Source organism: Sturnira hondurensis, unplaced genomic scaffold (genome assembly GCF_014824575.4).
Source record: "Sturnira hondurensis isolate 20B ecotype Veracruz unplaced genomic scaffold, ASM1482457v3 Scaffold0022215, whole genome shotgun sequence".
NCBI classification, from domain to species: Eukaryota; Metazoa; Chordata; class Mammalia; order Chiroptera; family Phyllostomidae; genus Sturnira; species Sturnira hondurensis.
Genome location: NW_028094846.1, coordinates 6,005,327 through 6,027,125, shown reverse-complemented (window position 1 = coordinate 6,027,125; position 21,799 = coordinate 6,005,327). Strand labels below are relative to the sequence as shown.

General features: G+C 40.6%; 1 protein-coding gene across 7 annotated transcripts in view; it reads right to left on the bottom strand.

Annotated features, from left to right (window-relative positions):
* The window catches only part of RABGAP1L (RAB GTPase activating protein 1 like), a 448,545-nt gene that overhangs the window by 318,517 nt on the left and 108,229 nt on the right, over positions 1 to 21,799 (bottom strand). For all 7 annotated transcript variants that reach the window (XM_037035334.1, XM_037035336.1, XM_037035337.1 and 4 more), the window contains 2 exons: positions 6,442 to 6,535; positions 4,334 to 4,484 (listed from right to left, as the gene is read on the bottom strand). In XM_037035334.1, coding sequence (XP_036891229.1) covers positions 4,334 to 4,484; positions 6,442 to 6,535 — 245 coding nt within the window. The remainder of the gene's footprint in view (positions 1 to 4,333; positions 4,485 to 6,441; positions 6,536 to 21,799) is intronic.

Below are 21,799 nucleotides of genomic sequence, written 5' to 3'. Positions count from 1 at the left end.
CAAGTCCATCTACATGTTCAAGATACTTACACTACAACATAGTGAGTGCTCTTCATTCTCCGTGCCTTTTTTTTCGGTTAATAAATTTCAAAGAACTCTTTTTTCTGGAGAAATTTTGTAAATGCTCTGGCTGCATCAGTACAAGAGTATGTGGCTTTTCGACATCTCAGCGGTTCCGACCCAGCTGGAATAACCCCATCCTATCAAAGAGCTTATTCCCCACAACCAGACGAGGTGAGGACAGAGAGCAGGGCAGCAGTGTGAAACCTAGTGTTGAGTGTCGGCTGATTAGTGTGCTGCATTGAATTTTTAAAAAATAAGCAATGTAAAGAAAAGGTAAAGAGCTACCTGACTAAATGATGTACAGAAGTTTAATTTAGCTGTGAAAGCTTATCAAATAAAAACAGACACAACTGATACCATAATTTCACTTTTCAATGACTCACTAAATGTTATTCGATCATAAGAAAAATACCAATTTAAACATTTCCTCTTGAGAATGTCTGTAACTATAATTATAGCACATTCCAACGAAGTAGAGTAAAAATTCTTCTTCAGCTACATGTTTTATTAAAAGCTGTCTGCTACAATAACACACTGGAGAGAGAAGACAGACTTTACTCTGAGCAGTACCAATAATCTGACAAGGATAAACACGAGGAAGCTTTATCTGTCCATACAATGCTCAAGGAAGCAGAGAATGTGCAGAGTCGTACGAAGGCTGTCTTTTATTTATATTCCAAAACAAGATTTCTGCAGCAACTGCCAAAAGTAATACCTGCAGCCACTGCCCTTTCCGCCCTCCGACAGAGGCCCTAGCACATGTGGTCTGCAGTTTATCAATTTGGCCTTCTTCTCTGCAAGTTTATACTGTCTTATAGTTAGCCAATAAATGGTATATTTCTTAGTTCACTGATTTTAAAAATTGGTAAGCATCACCCAGCACAGAACTCGAACAGGCACTCAAACACACATGGAGTAGACCTTATATTACTTGTTAAATTTCGATCACAGCAATTCTAGGTAACCAGATAAATATCCTCTTGTGATATCATTTTGATATGATACAGTTTGAGGTTTCTTGTTCGGTGTTTATTCTAACAAGAGTAAACACTTGTGTTACACTCTTCCCATTTAGCAGGGGACAAGCACTGATCTGTGAACAGTGGATGTGGTTGGCCAGCAGGGGTGGGGGTGGGGGAGGAAAGAACACACTGATTCCACCTTTTAAGGCTTCCCGGGGAATCCGAGCAAGTCGCAGACTGGCAGCCGGTCGCTCCCTGGTGCTGTCTACATCGCATCCTCACCTCGGCTGCTCAGACCGTGTACTCCCCACCACAGGTGCCACCTCCCCTGGGAAGTCTTCCCCGGCTCTCTCCCAAGCACAGCTGTCACTCCCTCGTCTGTCGCCCACACATGGGATGAAGATGCCCACTGTGACCTGTATCCAGACACGCCGACCTACCCGTGCACGGGCCTGACCTCTCCCAAGGCTACACTCCTCAGGGTAGGAGCCCTTGCCATCTCCATGGCCCTAGAAACCACAGCGAGCTCAGCCTATCAAAGATGATCAACAGAGTCACTGAATAAATGAGTGAATCAATAAGTGAATGAAATTAATACCTGCCTTGGAACCTTGATTACATTAGAAAGACATTAGGAGTGATTTTTTAGAGAATGTCATTTTACTTTATGAGATACTTGAATATGCATAACTACTAACATAATAACTCATGAATCACTACAAAGTCCAGCTTTGGGATTCAGATATCCCATGATATACACCAGCCGGGAAAAAAAGACAAGAAACAAACAAACAAAAGAAGATAAATCTGACACTTATGCTTCTAAAAAGATTCCTTTCCAGTTCCATCAGCTGCTATTCACAACACGTGCTCCCGTGACAACTGCGTGACTGGAAGTTGTCCAACACACACACTAAAGTAGAAGTATACACTGACACCACATCCTTTATTATTCTTATCATGCTCATGATGTAATATCATATTGGTAAAAATAGAAGCTAATCTTGAATATCTGCTATGTGCATATCACAGTATCACTTTATTTAATTCCTACTACAATCCTGGCAACAATCCCATTATCTCTGCTTTGCAAATGATGAAACCATGGCTTAAAAAGTTGGGGTAACTTCCCGAGATCAGAAACCCAGGAAGAAGTGAGACTCAAACCCAGAAGGAAATGCTGGTGTTCACTATGGAAGGAGCCTGTGGCTTGGACGTTTAAGCTCTGCTACTTACGACCTCGGGACCCTGGGCAAGTTCCTCATGTGGCACTTGGTATGTATGGTAAAACTTCGGTCACATGTATGAACATACACTGTAATGTTGGGAGTTCATAAATAATATCTTTATTTTTCTCCCCAAAAGTTTGAAGTCTTGAAAGGTATGAGGTAACAAAGCCTCTACTTGCTACACCATGAGCAGCCATTACAGTTCGTTATTCATACAAAAGTACACAGTTCGCTATTTATATGAAAGTGTGACCTGACACCCAGAATTATGGTTTTTGGACATTTCTGCTCATATAGCACAAAATCAATGAAAACTATTCTCAGCATAAACTTCTAACATATGCATACACCTTTTATTACTTATTTTAATTAGGCACACATGCTACTGTATTATACTGCTATTTTTATATGTTTAATGTTCAGTCTAAATTCTCTACGCCTATTTGTACAGGTTTAACTATACTTGATATTCCTAATTTCAGGTTAAGTAAGAAGATATTGAGAGTTTTTATAATAGCACATGCATGTAAGTTTCCAGTGATAAAATCACAGTGATATTTAAATTGCCAAATGTGTTAAATGTCCTTCGCCATAAATAACATGAGTTTATTTCCAAAAGCAGTTGTCCTCTTACCCATCATCATGACATGAGTTATGGATAGATTGGATAGGTAGCTGATGGATAGATCAGTGTTTCTGTTTTAAAATATCTTGCTATGTAATATCTTATGACAGCAATATCTTTATTTTACTTATTGTTATTTTTATTTCTTATTTTTTTATTGTTGTTCAAGTATAGTTTGGTGTATTTACCCCCCTACCCAGCCAACCCCACCTCCTTCCCCCAATTCCACCTCCCCCACCCTGGTTTTGCCCGTAAGTCCTTTACAGTTGTTCTGACAGCAATCTTTTTAAACTGCTTGTCCACACTATGAGTTACAGTAGAATTAAAACTACATAATCTATAAGTCCACATAATCAAACACATGCAAAACACAAAAATCTAATACTCTGAGAGCGAACATATGAGTGTGAGCACGACAGTTACTGGGCCCCGAGGACTGTAAGCCTTTCTTCCCTCGGGCCACTCCTGAACTACACGGGACAAGTGGCCAGTGAGGCCTCAGTGTCATAGCCCAGCAACTACCAGCACGCCTTCATGTCCTTTTGTGTTTGTAATTTTAAAAATATAGATGAAACAAGACATCCTGCCCAACCCCACATCGGCGGGTCACCTTGCACATGGCACTGTAGAAAACAATCATTAAAAAGGTTTAAAAAAGACCCTGAATCTAGCAACGACTGAATATACTAGGCACTCAAAAATATATGTGGAAGGGAGGGGGCAGAGAGGGGAAAAGGGAAGAAGGAATTGGAGGGGTTAAAGACTTATAACAGCTGATACATCTTGAGGAACAAGGCTTGATTCTCCCAAAGTCACATTTATGAATTGAGACCTTTTAAAAAACAAAAACGTTGCTATTATTTTAAAGTTTGTGATTTACAGATTAAGACGGTGGAAGGTGAGCCATATGAAGACCGCCCAGTATCAAGGAGGACCTGTATTTACCACGCTCCAAAACGAGCCTTTTAGACAGAGGCACAGGAACTTCTGCTGGACCCAGAGGCTCCTGACAGAATAGGGATCTGGGCGACTGCCCACATCATTGAAATGCAAGGTCACGTAAGCGCAGAAGGCCCTTTCATTTCAAGTTAATCTGATTTTAAAATTACACTAGAAGACAATACACTGTGAACAAGTATAACTACATAAATCTCAAACAACAACAACAGGTTAATTGACTGTCCTCGAAATATAACTATATTCCAGTCTGGTGAATAATTATTATAAAGTCACTAAAAGGAAAAAATCGAGAGCCAAGCCACAAAGGGCCGCAGACGAGGAGGGTGCGCTGTTTGCCACTGGCCAGCACTGCTCGGAACGAAAGGCAGAGCTCCCCCCTGCACCACACCGACAAGGCGCCGACACAGGCCCAGAGCACTTACGACTCACGTGGGCTGTGAAAACAGGCTTTATTTAATATATCCTAGGAGCATACCATGGAGAGAGCGTCCTACCTTTGTGATGAGCAGCCGGTACCTATCCAGCATTGCCTGGTTGTCATGGCAGCGGGCTAACAACTGCCATACCTCCGCCCTCAGAGCTTCCGGGACACCACTCTTCACCAGCGTCCACAGTCCCTTCGGTCGAGCCCCAAGGTTACTGTGCCTGAGAACACACGCAAATAAAACACTCAGACCCCCTCACCACTGCCGAACTGCTGCTGCGAGGAAAAGCACACTGACGAGTTTACACGAAGACTAAGCCTGGGCCCAGAGAGAGGGGAAGGGCACGAACTAAGGACAGGGTTTAACTCTGCGATGGTTTTGGCTTTCTCTCCATCTTACCTTCTTAAGTGTGAACCATGTTATTCCACCACCAAAGAAGGTTTTTCTTTCTCATTTACTATCCTTATTTACCCTATAAACTTGCAATATTAAACGTGTTAACTAAATGTTTCCAGGCAGCATTTCAAGGCACAAAAAGAACCAACTGAACCCCCTGAGATGAGTGCACGAAGGCAAGTTGGCGGCTGGCGGGTCCTCCAGCTCCACTGCAGGGCCCAGTACGACACCCCCCCCCCCCAAACACGTCCTGTGCTCGCCCTGTCGTGTCCCAATCTGGCTACAGAGACAGCGGGACGTCTCCGTGGAATGCTGGAGCTTGCAACTGTCTGACACCATAGGGGTGTACGCCTTTATTTTTCTTTGACCAGGCTAATTTATATCTCTCAACAGATCGAAGATAATGTGTAGAAAACTGATAATAATGCATAAGTTTTTTTGTCCTTAGCTATTCAAGTGATTCCTATTTGTAGCAATGCAAATGAATTGTCTGGTAGGGAATATAAATCTCCAAAGAAAATCCTCATTTTCATTGGTTCTAATACATTACTGGTTCCTTCTTAGTTAATGTCAAATAAACTCTGAGATGTGTGCATTTTATATTTGTACACGTAGGATAATTTTCTTCGTCTAAGAAAGGGAGGGCAACCAGCCCCTCTTCCTCTTGGAGTATCTTCTCGGAGACACAGCAGGCTCAACTCTTCAGCTGGGGATCTGACAAACCTGGTCTCCAGATTCTACAGTGAGAAGCCCCGAGCCTGCAACCCTCGGATCTATAAATACACATCTCCAAATTAACTCAGGAGTGCCTCGGGATTTGCACAGGAGATCACCACCAGAGATACTCACTTGTCTCTTAAAATAAAAGTAGTTTTAATTGCTCTTTCACATACTGGATTGTAGAAAATGTGTAAAATTCATCCCAAACCTCGTCCTTTCTCCTAGACTACCGGCATGCATACGATCCAATGTGCGTGCCCAGTGATAGTGTTTTTCCACTGCACGGCAGAGTCTTTTTGTTGGTAAGAATTTTTTATTCATGATTCTCTTTTTTAAAAACTCAATGATAATAAATATGAACAGAATATTTATAATAAATGTGAACAGGGTACCTTCTTTTGTAGTTTCAGATAAAATCCCAAAATGTAATCGTTTTAGTCAAGAAGAATAAAACAGACTGGATTACAGTTTATAATCAGTGGGGAAATCAGTATTTCTAACCTCTTCAGCCCCCTTCAGTGGTAATAGACTTAGTATAGAGAGGAAATGTAACCCTTTAACAATAGATATCTACATGTATTGGCATTGTAGCATAAAACTGACCACTCTGAGCAATGTTGTATCTTATAAAGAAGACTATACTGGGGGGAAGACCTAGGCAAACATAAGGAGTATTTATTTACTTATTTTTAAGATTTTATTTATATGCTTTTTTAGAGAGAGGTACAGAGGGAGAAAGGGAAAGAAACATCGATGTGCAGTTGACTCTCTCGTGCCCCCTACTGGGGACCTGGCCTGAAAACTAGGCGTGTGCCCTGACTGGGAATTGAACCAGCGACTTTTTGGTTCACAGGCCAGCGCTCAATACATTGAGCCACACCAGCCAGGGCATATATAGAAGGACTATTTATAAATTTTAACTTTTATGTTTTTAAAGTACATTAAAATATTAAGATATATGAACACATCGATTTTAATACAAATTAATACAATATAAAGTTTAACTAATACAACATAAATTATGTAAACATAAAATTTTCAATTAAAAAATTAATTTTTACCATCTTCCTAGCAATTCTCCCCAAGAATACAGGATCTTCTCAGGACAATCCTTAGACACATCGCCTGTTCCACTTGAGAGCTCATTATCACTCTCTGTAGAAGAAACACAAAAACAAAAACAATAAACATTATATTCCATATTATATTAGATATTTATATACTTTAAAATAAAAAGCATGGCTCAGTGCCTATAAAAGACAAATGATACTTTTGCTTTTATTATTACACACATTTACTGTTATTACAAAAAATAACAGTAAAATTTTCATCCATATAATTTATCCTTAATGCCTAGATACTTTCAAATCATAAACTTTTTATGAAAATACTTATCTACACTCCACAGAGTATAAAATTTAAAATGTCTACAAATAAATAGGGTAAATACCTACAAATACAAAGAGTACATTTTAAAAGTTAATAATAATACAAGTATAAATTTCTATTTGGTGCTCTATTCACCAGATTAATATTCTCAAATATCAATGTTTTATTAGTGAGACTAAAATATACTAAAGCCAATGGTCAGATACACACACACTGCTAGAAACACCTATATTATAATATATACAAACACATCACAACCTGAAACGTAAGAAGAAAGGTTGTAGACATATATTCGCATGTACAAGATATTGTACAAGACTAAAGGGAACTATTTGGCCTTTCAAAACAGCAACTTTATAAAACACCTCAAGTTGTGAAGTGGTAGTTTTACAAAGAACGGGATGGAGTGACAGTTTGCAATCCGATGAAGATCAGTGATTCTCTAGAAATCTTTTCAGTGGTAACAGAGTTAGTAGAGAAAGCGATGCAGGAGGCACGATTTACCTGCACTGTGACAAGCCTTTGACAGCCCTACGCAGGACAAGGCTGCAGAAACGCTGTGTAAACTCTGGAACGCGTGAGATGAAACTCTGCCTGGCTGACGGCAAGTGCCTGGCTTGCTCAGCACTGTCACAGCACAGCAGGGACTGGCAGTAGGTCAGTCCCACGGGGTCTGTGTTAGGAACGGTACTGCTCGGCCCGCTATAAACCCAGTGACCCAAGCGTCAGCTAATTCCTGTCGGTGGATGCATTCAACACCAAAAAAACATTAAGGTGACAGGCAGAGGCTTCTTTGGCCAGGTGAAAACACTTGGTCATATGCACACAGAAAGATTTTTATCACAGATTCAGTAAAATAGAACCAAAACATATGAACACACAGACAAATGCTTCAATATCTTCAGGATAATACTGGTAAGAATTAAGAGACACATTTTATTCAAAAGGTGAACATTATTCTGGAAACTGGAATAAAGGTTAAGAGAGTAGACACATCGCTGCTCTAGAATTACCTCACACAAGCAACCCTATGAAGTTTGCAACAAGTTCACCATGAAAATAATAAAGAAATATTTTAAAAGCTAAAGAAAATGAATTATTACTAAGTATTGAAGGGACAATGTAACCAAAAACAACTGAAGCCTTAATATTAAAATATCTTCAAGAACGATCCGATGTAATACTTGATTGCAAGTATCATCCTTATAACAACTATCCCTTATAATCCTTATAATTTCTTCATCTAAATGAGGCACTTTTGAGAGTGAAAAAAAACCACTATTAAACGTTACACCAAAAAGAGATAAACTCCGGCTAATAGGGACTTCTGGTCACTGTCTTTTAAACTGGCACCAAGTACAATGTAATTACTTATAAGTTGGAATTCAATTAAACAGGGTCTAAGATGACCCCACCTTATACTCCATTTTGCTCCACGGTAAATTGATATGTCAAATTTCTAAAATACTTAGAAATTTGTACATGCTAAACTGGAGAACAAAATCTAAGAACACAATAAAAAGGAAAAAGAAAAACAGAAACAAACACTGATAGGCATCGTTAATCTTGATTATGATGCAAATCAGAAAGTACTACTAATACAGAGAATCTGTCAGATTCTTATTATTCTTATTGGAAAAGGAATCCCAAAGCATGAAACAAAACCAAGATGCCATGAGCAAGATGAAGAAATATGACTAACTACAAATTAAAAATGTCCAGAAGTAAGGTATAGAGTATAATTTTTTAAAGCAGAAAAGATCCAACATATGACAGAGGGCTATTTCCACTGATATGCCAAGGTCTACGGAACCCATAAAATAAAGAAAAGTCCAACATAAAATTGGGCCAAGGACATGAACATAGCATAGGTCACAATACATAAAATATAACCAGCCAACAAAGAAAGACGTAACTCAATAATTTTTCAATGCAAATTAGGATGATACAACATTCACCCATTAGATTGGTGGACAGTATGAAAAATAATAATACTTAGTAGTTGGTAAAAGTATGGGGAAACAAGAAAGAAGACTGATATTCAAATAAGAGCAATCTGTTAAACTTATTAAGATTTGAAATTAATACACTATTGGATCCAGCAACTCCACATCTAAAAACTTTTCTCTAGAAATAAATATGTCAAAGAGATATACATAAAAAAATTTTCACTGTATCACTGCTTGTAATAATAAGAAACTGAAAACTATAAAGAATCCATCAAGAAGTTTTATTAACTAAATTATGGTATAACCATTCAGAAAATAATATCCAGTAGTTTAAAAGAATTTGGTATCAAGCAAGTTACTACATACAAAACATATATTGCAGTGCCCAGCAAAAGGCAAGCGCTATATAAATGTCAGCTACTAGAAGCTGTTTCATTCAACAAGTGTGAATGCCTACAATGCACAGTACCGGGACAGAAGCCAGACTGCATGGTTTGAAGAATGAATGAGTCGGAAGTGAGACAGTAAATGCAGAGTTTAATTGATTCCAACTCATGAAAATTAGGGAGCTGAGACAGTAAGAGAGCTGAAGGGAGCACTCCGCTTCCTCCATCAACTCCCGGAAATGGGCCGGTTCCTCCTTCCTCGCCCCCGTGTACACTCCTGTGGAGATAGCTCTAAGGCCTTCATGAAAACACGCCTGTCTTCATCCTTTACTCATGTGTTCATTATCTGTAACACTCATGGTTTTTTTACATGTGTTTTTCCCTCTCTCATGACCCAAGCTCTGCGAGGGCTGGAACCACACTCTATTTTCTTTATATACATCATAACACTCACGTGTGGAATGAATGGAAAGGTTCCTTTGTTACTGCTTTATTTCAGAACTTGTTAATACATTTAAAGTAATTAGGTAGTTCCAACTCCTCGATAAAGTTTAACTTTAGAAGAGGTCTCTGGGAGACTGAATTTAGGAAGCAGTATTGGTAGAGACCCCTCTAATATTCCTTACTTCAGTTCTTTCTCAGGAACATTTTCCTCATCAATGTCAGTTTCCCCACACGTGGTGGTCTCCTTCAGAAAGGGGGACCATACAGTGTACTCCAGGTGTCCTCGGACCCAACTGTAGGACTACTACTTTCTTTAATCTGAACACCAGTGAAATGGAAATAAGAGTGCCAATCACAGTGTTGTAAAAATTGAATGGAAATGCCTGCATACTACTAAGCACAGTGCCTGGCACGCGGTGGCACTCAGTGTCAGCTGTCTTTATTATTATGATTACTGTCACCAAGTACTCAGGTTCCTGCCCAGCACTGCCAAGTGACCGAGAAAGCATTCCACGCTTGTTTTTCAGTATCCACTGATTTCTGATATGCAGACAGCAGAAACCAACTGTGCCACACCAAAAGAAGATAAATAGATGTAAATTTTTAGATCAAACAATAAATATGTATGATACTTCAATCAAAATAATTTAAGAGCTCTCTCTTAACTCTAACCACTCCCTGCTTTGGGGGAAAAAATATGTTTCCATTAGCAACGTTTCTCATCCTAGTCATAAAAAAAAGTTTTCAGAACTTGTATCAATAGACATTATAAAAGGGAAAAAACATACACAGACACAGTACATGTTTTTAAAAAGCTAAAAATAAATCGCAAAATCAGAAGCAAATGGACACAAGCACCTCTTTCCTTTCCAACTGAAAGATCACTCAGCAAACAGCCGAAAAGCACCAATAAAATGTCCCTGCTCAGTCTTAGCGACCTTCCCTAGACCCCTTTGAAGATAAGCAGTAAACCTTTGCTGAAAATAATATGAGATTCCCAATTTGCTATATGCTCTTTTAAACACATGGGGGGGGGACCCAAAACCTCACTAATTGTGTAAAACCTGTAGGAGCACAGGTCAATCTAAAATGCTACAAAAGTGATTTAGTTTGATTACTCAGTAGTAAATAATGTCATTTGGACAGCCAAAAACTAGAACCACATTTATATGACCTTGAATATAATTTCTCACTTCTCACATGACAGAGTCAGAAAATACTTGATCTATATGGAAGCTGATACACAAACATAAATCATTAAACATAAGATCATCCTTAATTTCTGAAAAATTACATTTCCCACCGCCAAAAACAGGTGATTTTTTAATAGAAGATTCAAAGTAGAGGCGACCACACGTGGCATGACTTCTTTCCAACTAAGTCATCATCCCTGTCTTTCTAAATCTCATTACAGGTTTCTAATGAATAGTTCCTATAATTGCTAAGCATAAGTGACTAATAAAAATCTATCGTTAATCAGTGAAACTTGCCCACCACACTCAAAAGAAGTAGGGCAGCCAAAAACCCCACCTAAGGATGAGTCTTTGTGTCGGTATTTGTTACCTTTTACATTTTTCTGAGCTACTAATGACATTTCAATTTTATTTAGATATTTATTTACATATTGTATCCCAGTTATTTGAAAATGCACTTCAATTTTCTGCCCATTTTCCTTTTTCAGATTGTTTTATTGAGGTATGATTGACATACAAAATGCTACAGATATTTAATGTACACACTTGAAATGTTTGGAGAGGCTAGTAAAACATATCATTTAAAATTTTGAGCATAAATAATACATTTACTATAAATGTATTATCTATGACTTTTTCCCAAAACAAATTGAGGAGCGGTAAATAAGAAGTATTTATTTATTAACTATCATCACACCCCAAACTAGAAGTAGAGAAAATGCATCTACCTTGTTACGTCAGAGGTCTTCAAAATACGCCCCAGGTGCCCTGGTTCACTAGGAAGACTCACAGGACTCAGCATATAGTTGTACTTCCACTTATGACTCAATTCAGTGAGTGTGTACGGTGAAGCAAAATCACAAAGGGAAACGCACGGGGGGTGAAGGCTGGAGGAAACCAGGGACAACTCCCCAGAGTCTTCTCCCAGTGGGCTCACAGAGGACAACTTAATTCCTCCAACAGGAGTTGGAACAACCTGTGTGAAATGTTGCCTACCAAAAAAGTCCACCAGAGATTCAGTATCCAGGGTTTTTATCAGGGCTGGTCACCTAGGTTCCTTCTGCCCAGCACGTTCCAAAATTCCAGACTCCAAAAGGAAAAAGGTGTTCAGCACAAACCGAACGGCTGGGACAAACGTGTCAGGCACAGTGGACCAGTCTTCTCAATCAGGGAATGGTGGGAGCCCTCCTGAAATTTACGTTGCCCGGTATCTGCCACGGGCCAACCTCACAAGCACGCTTTTCTAAGGACGGCAACCTGACACCTGCTACGCTAAACATTTTCTGCACACCCATTCACCCCTGCATCATACTGCAATTCCTATTAACAGATTTGTAAAATACACTATGGTGTTCCCTGAAGCTAACATTTCAGAGAGATTTCCACTCATTAAAGAAATATTTACTTAACACTTGCCACATACTAGACTATGGGAACTCAAAAAAGAATAAAATACCATCTGCCCCCAAGGAACTCACACTCTAGAAGGTGAGATAAATGAATTTAAAAAGACTGTATTTGTAAACAAAATAATTTAAGAGTTATGATAGTGGTGTGTTCAAAACACCATTAGAGCAAGGTGGTACAAAGACTAACACTGCTTCAGTGGGTAAGGGAAACCTTCCAGAAAAAAAACATGGGAGAAGAAAGGGCATACTTTCGCCAGAAGTGGTCAAGCAAGACTCTGAATAGGTAACACCTGAGCCTTGAACTGCGCTCTAAATGATGAGGAAAAGGAGGCTAGCAGAGGTTAGCTTCCAAACAAGGAACACCACCGCGATGGCACCATCTGTGAGGGTCCGTGTGAGGGAGAGCTCGAAGTACCTAGTTTACTATAGTATCAGGTCCCCTTCACGTAGTGAGAAACTGATGACTTAGTAAAGTAGCTACCATAAATGAAGCCCACAGCCCCTAGTACATTTGTATCTTTTACCAAAAAAAGATGACACAGAAGTTAAAAACAGATACAAGTAAAATGAAGGGAAAATCAATTATTCATGCATCCGAGTGTTTAGGAAGCGCTCACCACATGCCCAAGCCTAACCAGGTGGAACAGACATGCTTCCGGCCTCTAAGGAGCTCACATTCTAGGAGAGGACAGGAAACAGATACAGACACAGGACAACAGGGCAGAATGCAGGCTGTCAGAGAAAAAGGACCAGGAAATTCAGGGCTTGGAGCCGGGCGGGCAGAAAAGATGCCTTAGATCAGAACTAATGAAAAGTGACACACAAGAGGTAAGTGGAAAACTCAGCTTTGACCTTCTCCACAAACACGGCAAAGAAAGAAAAAAAATGAAGGGCTACATACACAGCTCTTAGCTGATAAAAGGTTAGAAAAAATTCTGTAAGAGTGACACCTTTTCCTAAACTGTGTGAGCAACTTACCTCCTAAATCCTCATACAAAATGCCCTGCGTAACATAATAGATCCCGTCCAGGAAGGCGTTTCTGCCCCACCTGCAGGAGCACGTCTACCCCAGCCTCTGGCTGAAGTGGAAGTCCGACACCAGCATGACGAGGGCCTCCAGCACCCAGCCTCCGTGCGACCTCTCACTCACTCCCTCCCTTACAAGTGAACTATGAGTACTTTCACTGCACGTGTAGAGCTGCTTCCCACCACCCAGAGTGCCCCTCGACCCGGAAGGCCTCCCTTACCATGCTACCCAAATACTTCTAGCTAAATAATATGCATTAGTCAAGACAGAGCTCAGATGCATAATTTCTAAGAAGTCTTCCCTGAATTTTCAGGCCAAACTAAGTTCCTTTGAGTAACATTATACCCTGTTCATGTCTTGTCACTTCATTTACTACATTTTACTAAAATTATGTTTATGGGTCTTTTTCTTCAACTAGACTATAAGCTCCTAGAGGAAAAGTCATGTCTTACTTATTTTTGTGTCCATCGCACTTGGTCCACTAAAAGTTTATTAAACTTTTGCAAGTTTGATAAAACCTACTGAATAATTAACTTGAGTTACAGATGGCTTTCTAGCTGATCTGGGAATCACACTTAAAAAACACAGAAGAATAAATCATCAATGTTTCTTTTGGAGAGGACCTCCTGAATATCAGCTGTCTACCTTTTTCTCGGTCTGTAATACAGACCCTTCAAAACTGAGGTCATTAGTAAGTGCCCAGTGACCCCTGGTCTGCACTGCAGACAGAGAAGCTCCATTTCCTACGCACATGTGTTAGGGGGATGGTGGCAAAGCAAAATTGTCCTGCAGGGCTCAGTCTTCTGTAGATCCACACATGGGTGGAGGGCCTCCGAGTCTCGGCGGAAGTGCTCCGTAATCGGTGGTGCGCAGCTCTCTGGGGCTCCCTACGCTCGCACATGAAGCCCATTCTCACGGACGACATTCTCCTATGCACACAGTGAATTCTTAACTGAGGGCACACCCTCTGGAATAACAACCTCCTCCCACATACTGAGAATTACTGTTCTAACAAATATTACTCCAATTTGAAAAGATCACATAATCTGATGTATTAGTCTGCTATGAGTATGTTTACAACTTAGAACAAGTTCTTTCCCTAAAAAAAGTTATAAAGGCCAGCATACAAAATGTGACTTACACCATGGTCAGACACTCCACTGAACTCAAACCATAATCCATACTTCCGCTTTTTGCCCTAAAATCTGGCGGCCAGTCACAGTGAAAGGAATCTGTTACGTCACTGTATGATTCAGGTTTATTATTCTACTTATACAAAGTATCCTCTTTTCAAGAAAAGTAGTGAGAATGAAACTGAAGTTTTTTTAGGCAGTTTAATCTCTTAACTGAATAATAAGACCATTATAAGTATTAAGAGGAATCCAAATTCTAACCCTTGAAATTCAACTTGCCTTCCTCTGAGCGTCTGTACCTTTAATGTCTTTATTTTGTGCACGTCTCTCTCGATCTCCAGGCTGTAGCTCCTTGGAGACTGGAACTGTTCTTCAGCATAACACAGTGCCTCGCATACAATAGGCACTAAAGCCAACTGAATGTAGGAAGAACGGGAGAAAGGAATCTAGAGAGAGGGAGTGGGACAGGGCAAAGCTGGGGAATGGTGGGAGCAAGTGGAAACTAGCGTGAGTCCTAAAGGTCACGGGAAGAGAAGCAATTGATTACCAACACTATTAAGCAGGTTATGGACCGGAAATTCTGAAGAGACATGAAAAATCTAATATTCTTGTTTCTCTGACATAAAATTTGTTTGTGGTTTTTGTACCAACAGTTAGGACAAATTAAAGCTCTAATTATCTAAAGCCAACCTTGTTTAATCTTTAAAATACTACTCAAAAGATTTTAAAGTGCTCAAATGGGTAGCACTTAACATTTCTATTGAATAATTTGCCCATCTCTAGCTACAGCACAATGAAAACACTAATGGTAGTCTATTGTGCAGCTCTTCTGCTGATGTAATTTCACAAATATTGACTCCAGCCCCAATGTTAAAGCCAGTGCAATATTTTAGCACAAGTTTTCGGAAAGCTCAGCTTTCTTCCTGTATTATAAGAGATCTGAGTCACTCAACTCCTAATGCAAAACACTGGCACAACACTGGCAAAACACTGGCACACCACATCGCCCTGATGTGACAACAGTCATAATATCTCCAATCAAAAAATCAGGCTCTTTCTTTCTAGATACCAACTAGTGCTAAAAAGAATGGCATATGGATTACTTCCAGAATCTGTCTGCAAACAGTTCGGAAGTTTTCAGTCTCGCTTCAACTAAAGGAGTTAATTGTTTGCAGAATGCAATTACAAAGTAATCAGGAGCCTGTTGAATAATTTGCATATGCTTGTTTCCCATGTACCTATATATCTATATCTATTTATCTATCTGTGTCTATACATATTATTCTCTAGTAAGGCACCTACTCATATCTTGGCCTATTTATTTATTTGGGTGAGTCTGTTCCTCATTGCAAAGTTTTACTAGCTTTTTGAATAATCAGAATGCAAGTGCTTCTTCAGCTATGTGTTTTGCAAATATTTTCCCCTGGTCAGGGGCTTTTCATTTCACCCTTTGAACACTGTCATTCACAGAGTGGACACTGTAAATTTAATAAAACCCATACCAATTTTTCTTTCATAAATGACTTTTAAAAAGTAATCAGGAGCCTGGTTTCTGTTCCCCGATGGTGTCACTTAATCCAAGGGCCTCAGTTTCCAGAACTACAAGTGACGTAGTTCAATAAAATCAGAGTACATTCATTGTACAAAATACACAATGCCTGAGCTGTTGCCAAGCTCCAAAATCTAAATATTTTAATGATTTGAGGTTAGCACAGGTCTCCTGATTTTAATAGATTGTAGGAAAACCCCACAACTAGCACCCTCCTCAGGGCTTCCCTCAGGCACCTGCTCCCAAATGCATAGCTTGGGAGTCGCAGCTGCTCTCAGGGACTTCTGGCTTCACCCCAGGTCCCAGGATGAAGCTGATAGACAATGGAGCCAGCCCACTGAAAGGGGGGCAGTGCCTGAGGAGGAAAAGGGAGATTCCAGCAAGGGGTAGCCTGCAAAAAAGAAAAGTTTTAGGGGGGAAAAAACACCTGTGTGACCTTGGGCAACCGGCTTTACCTCTTTAAGCTTCAATTTTTCTGTTCAAACAGGACAATAATACCAGCTCATAAGGCTGGTGTGAGAATTAAATGGATAATCTACATAGTTTTTCATACATATCATTCATTACTATTAATGACTAGACAGTGGAATTGACTGCCTTCTGAATCAGTTACTCTGTCTGTTTCCTGCCCACCTGCCAGGCATTGAGGGGATTCGATGTCAGCAGATGCCTCACAGATCTGCTACTTCAAAGGTTCGCTGAGACCACGCGGCTGCATTGCCACCGCAGGGGCGTGTGCCCAGCCACACCAAGCCGGTCACGCCACCTTTTAGTCTGGACCCCAGTCACTCAGTTGGCAGAAGTGGGCCAGGGGCATCAGCACACAAGTGCTCCTGGACACAGGACTCTGGGCGGGCTTCACAGACCCCTGCAGACCACCCACCACTGCCACCGGGAATAAAGTCCAGAGGCCAGAGAGGGTAAACTTCACAACAGGGAGAACAGCTATGAAACGCTGATAGTCCCACACCATGTAAATGTTCGATAAAAGTTAACTCCTATTGTCACTACTAACACATCACAGGGGCAGTCTCCAGGAACTGTCACAAAAATTCCAAGGACTATATCCTTCCAGGCACCCTCTCTATACCTTCACGCCCCTGACAAAGTGTAAGGTTTCCAGATTTCACTAGAGGTCAGGGTCAGGGACATTTACGGTACGTTTCTCCAGTCAGTTAAAACATGCGTGAGCTGTCCTAATCTCGCACAAATGCACTTGATTTGATTTCTTGCCACCACACCTAGTAAAGCAGGGACAGAGGAGGCAGCAGGCCTGAGCGGCCACAGTGCCGCCAGAGGAGGCGCTCCGTGAACCTCTGGGAGGAAGGGCGAGACCCCTGGGGGACGGGAAGTTCCCTTCCTGCAAGTAGGCCGGGTCACTCCCCGGTTTCCTAGGAGTTCTGATTCATACATCCACGCAGGCTGAAACCCCAAAACACCACGCACCTGTCAGCAGGTAAAATCCCAAAGGTGTGGGTGTGACTGGAGAGGAGGGTTCTCATGCCTCACCCCCACTCCTGCAGAGCAATGCTCACTGCCCTCCTGACTCCCCTTCAGACTAGCACGCAGGCAGACAGGCAGGCAAACCTGAGGAGAGGCTGACAGTCTGACTGTGGGCATTACGAAATTGTAAATGTCCGATAGGAAGAGCAGTGCAGACGAGGTTTAACCATCAGATAGGCACTTACAAAATTAAAATGTATTACCTAATGAACATATAAAACATGCTCAACCTCATTTGTCATCAGGCAAATGTAAGTAAAATGAGATGCTATGTATCTCCAATCAGGGCAGTAAAGACTTAAAAGACATAGTATCTGTCATTGGTGAAGGCCCGAGGGAGAGAGGGCACTCAGATGCTCTCCTGGGACGGGCACACACCTGCAGTCTTTCCCGAGAGCAATTTGGTCGCAGCTGCAACAACCAGTGCCTGGCTCACCAGATCAGAAATCCGCATGTGTGCTTCAGCAAATCTGTGCACAAAAGACTACTCTTTACAACATTTGCAACAGCAAAAAAAGAAAAAATGGAAATCGCTCTTAGAATCTTCAACAGAGAAACGGAAATGTGAATTATACTATATGCATGCCAGAAAATTCTATGTGCAATTAAAAAGAGTGAGAAATAGTTTAATGCAGTGTTCACAATGGGTTATTTAATGAGAAAAGCAAGTTGACAAACTGGATATATGCAAAGTTCCTTTTGGAAAAAACAACATATTTCTCCTGAGAATTAGAATTCATGGGCAGTAGGAGTCCGTTTTATATTAATTTAAATAGTTGAAACAATAAGGGAAAGAAAACTCCATCTATGTTTGTGTGTTTGTTCTCTAAGTAATACAAAGCTGCTTACCTTCCCAAATCATAAATCTGTGACTGGCTTCACACAGACAATTTCTCAGTAGTTCTGTTCATTTATTTAAAGGTCTTAGAGATTTGATAAAATAAACAATGTTCTCAGTCAAAAACCATTTTAGTTGATTCATGTACTTGGAAAAAGTGAAATGACAAACATATCAACAACATTTGCTAGGGAACACAGAACACGATTACTATACGGTTATCTCAGAGAAACTCCACTCGGGACTTTTCAGTTACATTTGGTTCATCATTTGTCAACAGTGATCATCACTTTACCAACTCCAGCCTGTTTCTAAGCAGCCTCCTCCCTCTATGAGGCCACCACTCACAGTGCTATTGATACATCATCACGAACAAAGTCTTCTTCTCACCATGCTGGGTCTAGACAAGCTTTACAAACACATGCTTTACTAGACCACTTAGGAAAATATAATCACACATAAAAGTGTTAATATAGAGATAAGTAAAATCAAGTCAAACCTACATAACAACCAGGTGGCCTTTCGCCTGTTTCGCTGACCCTCAGGAGCAAAGGTTACTCATTCATCACTTAGAGGTCAGCTCTACTATCCAAAGACGTTTATGGAATCAAATTAAGCCTTCCAGTCCTCAAAAAAGCATCAGCATATAACTTTATTTGCAACATGACTGCTTTGCATGTAAATATGCAAGATTTCTATATATTTGAAACGTACTTCAAAAAGATAAAACAAAAAATCCTCAAGTCATGAGAGAATTGTTTTCCTTGAAAAAAGAAATGGGAATAAAATTTTGTATTATCTTAAAACTTCAGATAGCAGAGGTTTTCCCCTCAATGCCCAATTATTCCATGAATTAAATTAAGTAAGAGAAAGGAGTTTTAATGAAAAGGGAAGAAATCCCATTTCAGCTAAACTGCAAGGATTTCAAATAAAAATATCCAGGTATATAACATCAACTCTGAATAGTATCGATGAGAAACACGAGTTTCCATCCAAACCCCAGGTAACACCGGCCTCCGTGCTAATCTCAGTTTGCAGAACCAAATTTTACTTCACTCCACCTCACTCTTATCTTCCAGTATTCTCTCCTATCCAACCTTCCTCTTATTCTATAACATTTTCACAAAGTGTTAGTAGGGGGATTATAAAGACAGCATTGTAACAATGTCTCTAAAATAAATTAAAAACTAATTTTAATCTCCATTTTCCAAGAACCTTGAAGTTAGAAAGATGATGAAGGACAATTGTCTGCCTACAGAATGACAGGAAAACAGCACTAATTAAGAAAGCACTAGGGATAACTCTCTATGGGGGTATTGGCTAATTCAAAATTAATCTTTTAACTTCTGAAATGAATATTTTTAACATATCATAACGGGAAACATGATCACTTAATTCTTGATAGCGAATCTTTATATAAATGTTTTGAAAATATAAACAATTTATCTACAAAGTACGAATAAACCCAATTTAGAAACCAACCTAGAAACACGAGAATGTTGTTTACTATCTATTGAATGCTATTAATTTTCACTCTTTATAGGCACTGTATTTCAAAATATAAAGAGTACTACATGGTTGAAGTGGAATAAGGTTAGACCTTAACAGATTCCTCTCATGAATTCAACACCACAGTTTTGTACCATAATTTTTTTAACAAAATACAAATCACAGGGGTGAAGATTAGCACTCAGTACTTGAGTTCAGTTGGTGTGGGACCGATCACACCCAAGCGCCCAACGGCTGGGTCGCAGCTGCGGACACCACTGGTGTCTGTAGTGGAAGAGGCCGAGAGCCCAATGACACCCTAAACCACCTTAAAACACCTCGCAGCACTCGGGACTAAGCACACACTTGGCACATGGTTATATCTGGGTCCAATACAGTACACGTTGTGCTGTCGCACGGTATTTCTTCATTCCTGCAATGACTGAACATGTTTATTCCCACCTAAAATTGTCTTTTTTTTTATTTTTTAAGATTTTATTTATTTATCTTTAGAGGGGAAGGGAAGGAGAGAGGGAGAGAAACATCAGTGTGTGGTTGCCTCTTGTGCTTCCCCTGCTGGGAATTGACCTGCAACCCAGGCACGTGCCCTGACTGGGAATCAAACCTAGATCCTCTGGTTCGCAGGCCTGTGCTCAATCCACTGAGCTATGCAGCCAGGGCCTAAAATTAAGTCTTGATTAAAGACTTAATTTTTGTCATTCTCAGAATCAAGCATAGTGGCTGAAAATACAGTCGGTACACAAACATTTCCTAACTGAATGAAATGGATTAACATACAAATACGCTCTCTTCCTGGGCACGTTCACCCAGCACCGAGCCATTGAACACAGGTATGACTCACTCACCTTCTCCTGTCCATCATTTCCCTAAAACTGTTCACTGTCTATTTCTAGGGCCAGCACCCTAGTTCAAGCTGTAGCTCCTCAAATTAGATGTGCATACCATAGATTCCTCACTGTTCTTATCTGCATTTTACATAGCTTACCGCCAGCTTACTCTCCCAAATTCAAAGTTCGGTTCACGCCCTGCCCTAGCTCAAAGACCCTGCACTGCCTTACAAAATTCAAGTCTGCTCTGTTGGACGTTTCTCGGGAGGCGCTCCAAGGCCTGCTCTCCAGCTGCCTCTCCAACCTTCCATTCACTGGGTAACATTCACAGTTCAGGTTCCACAAATGTCAAAATGCTATGCTTCCTACTTTCTACTCCTGCAAATTCCACTCTCTGAAACTTTCCCTGAGTTTGAGAGACACTCAGTTTGAGACACTCTCGAACTCAGGGAAAGGGAATTAAAGGTAGCGTTTACTGGTGACCCACTGTGTTGAAAGTGAACTAAAACTAGCATTTACTGGTGACCTGCTGTGTTGAACTAAGGAGCCCAGCAGAGATTGGTGCAAAGAAGAAGGAGGATCAAAATTTAGAATTTTCATTCAAGCAGAAAGAGAAGATACATGCAGCTATGATTCAACGTGGAATATCATAAATGCCATTAAGCAACACTACAGTGGGCACTACATTCAGGAAACAAGAGATCACTTCGGACGGGGTAAGTGGAGGTATCGTGAGGAAACTGGCATTTACACCCTAGCTTCCACAGGCCAAGATCATGAGGGCCTCACAGGTGAAGGACACAGTTCAAGAAAAGACACTAGAAGCCAATAGCAATCAATGCCTCCTATTCCAAATCATACTCCATTTGGCAAAGCACCACGCACTATTCTAAGGGGTTTCTTAGCTTGCTTTTTGTTTAGCTACTGCCACATATATTGACAGGCCTAGTCCAATAGGAAACGTGAGGTACACACAGAATGGGGAGCAGAATAGTTCCTACCTTGCACAGTTACAATAACAATTGAGACAATGCATGCAAAAGTGGCTGTTACATAACAGAAGCTTGAAAATGATAGTTTACTGCATTTGGGTCCACAGCTCTCTGTGACACAGTTCTAAGGTGGCCCCAAGACTCCTGCCTCCTCGTTGGTGCAGCCTGTGCAATCCTCGCCCTGGCATGCGGGTGGGCCCCGTGAACAGGACGGTGTCATGGCTCTGACTAGGCTGCGCTTATGGCAAAGGTGAAGGGATTCCGCAGCTGT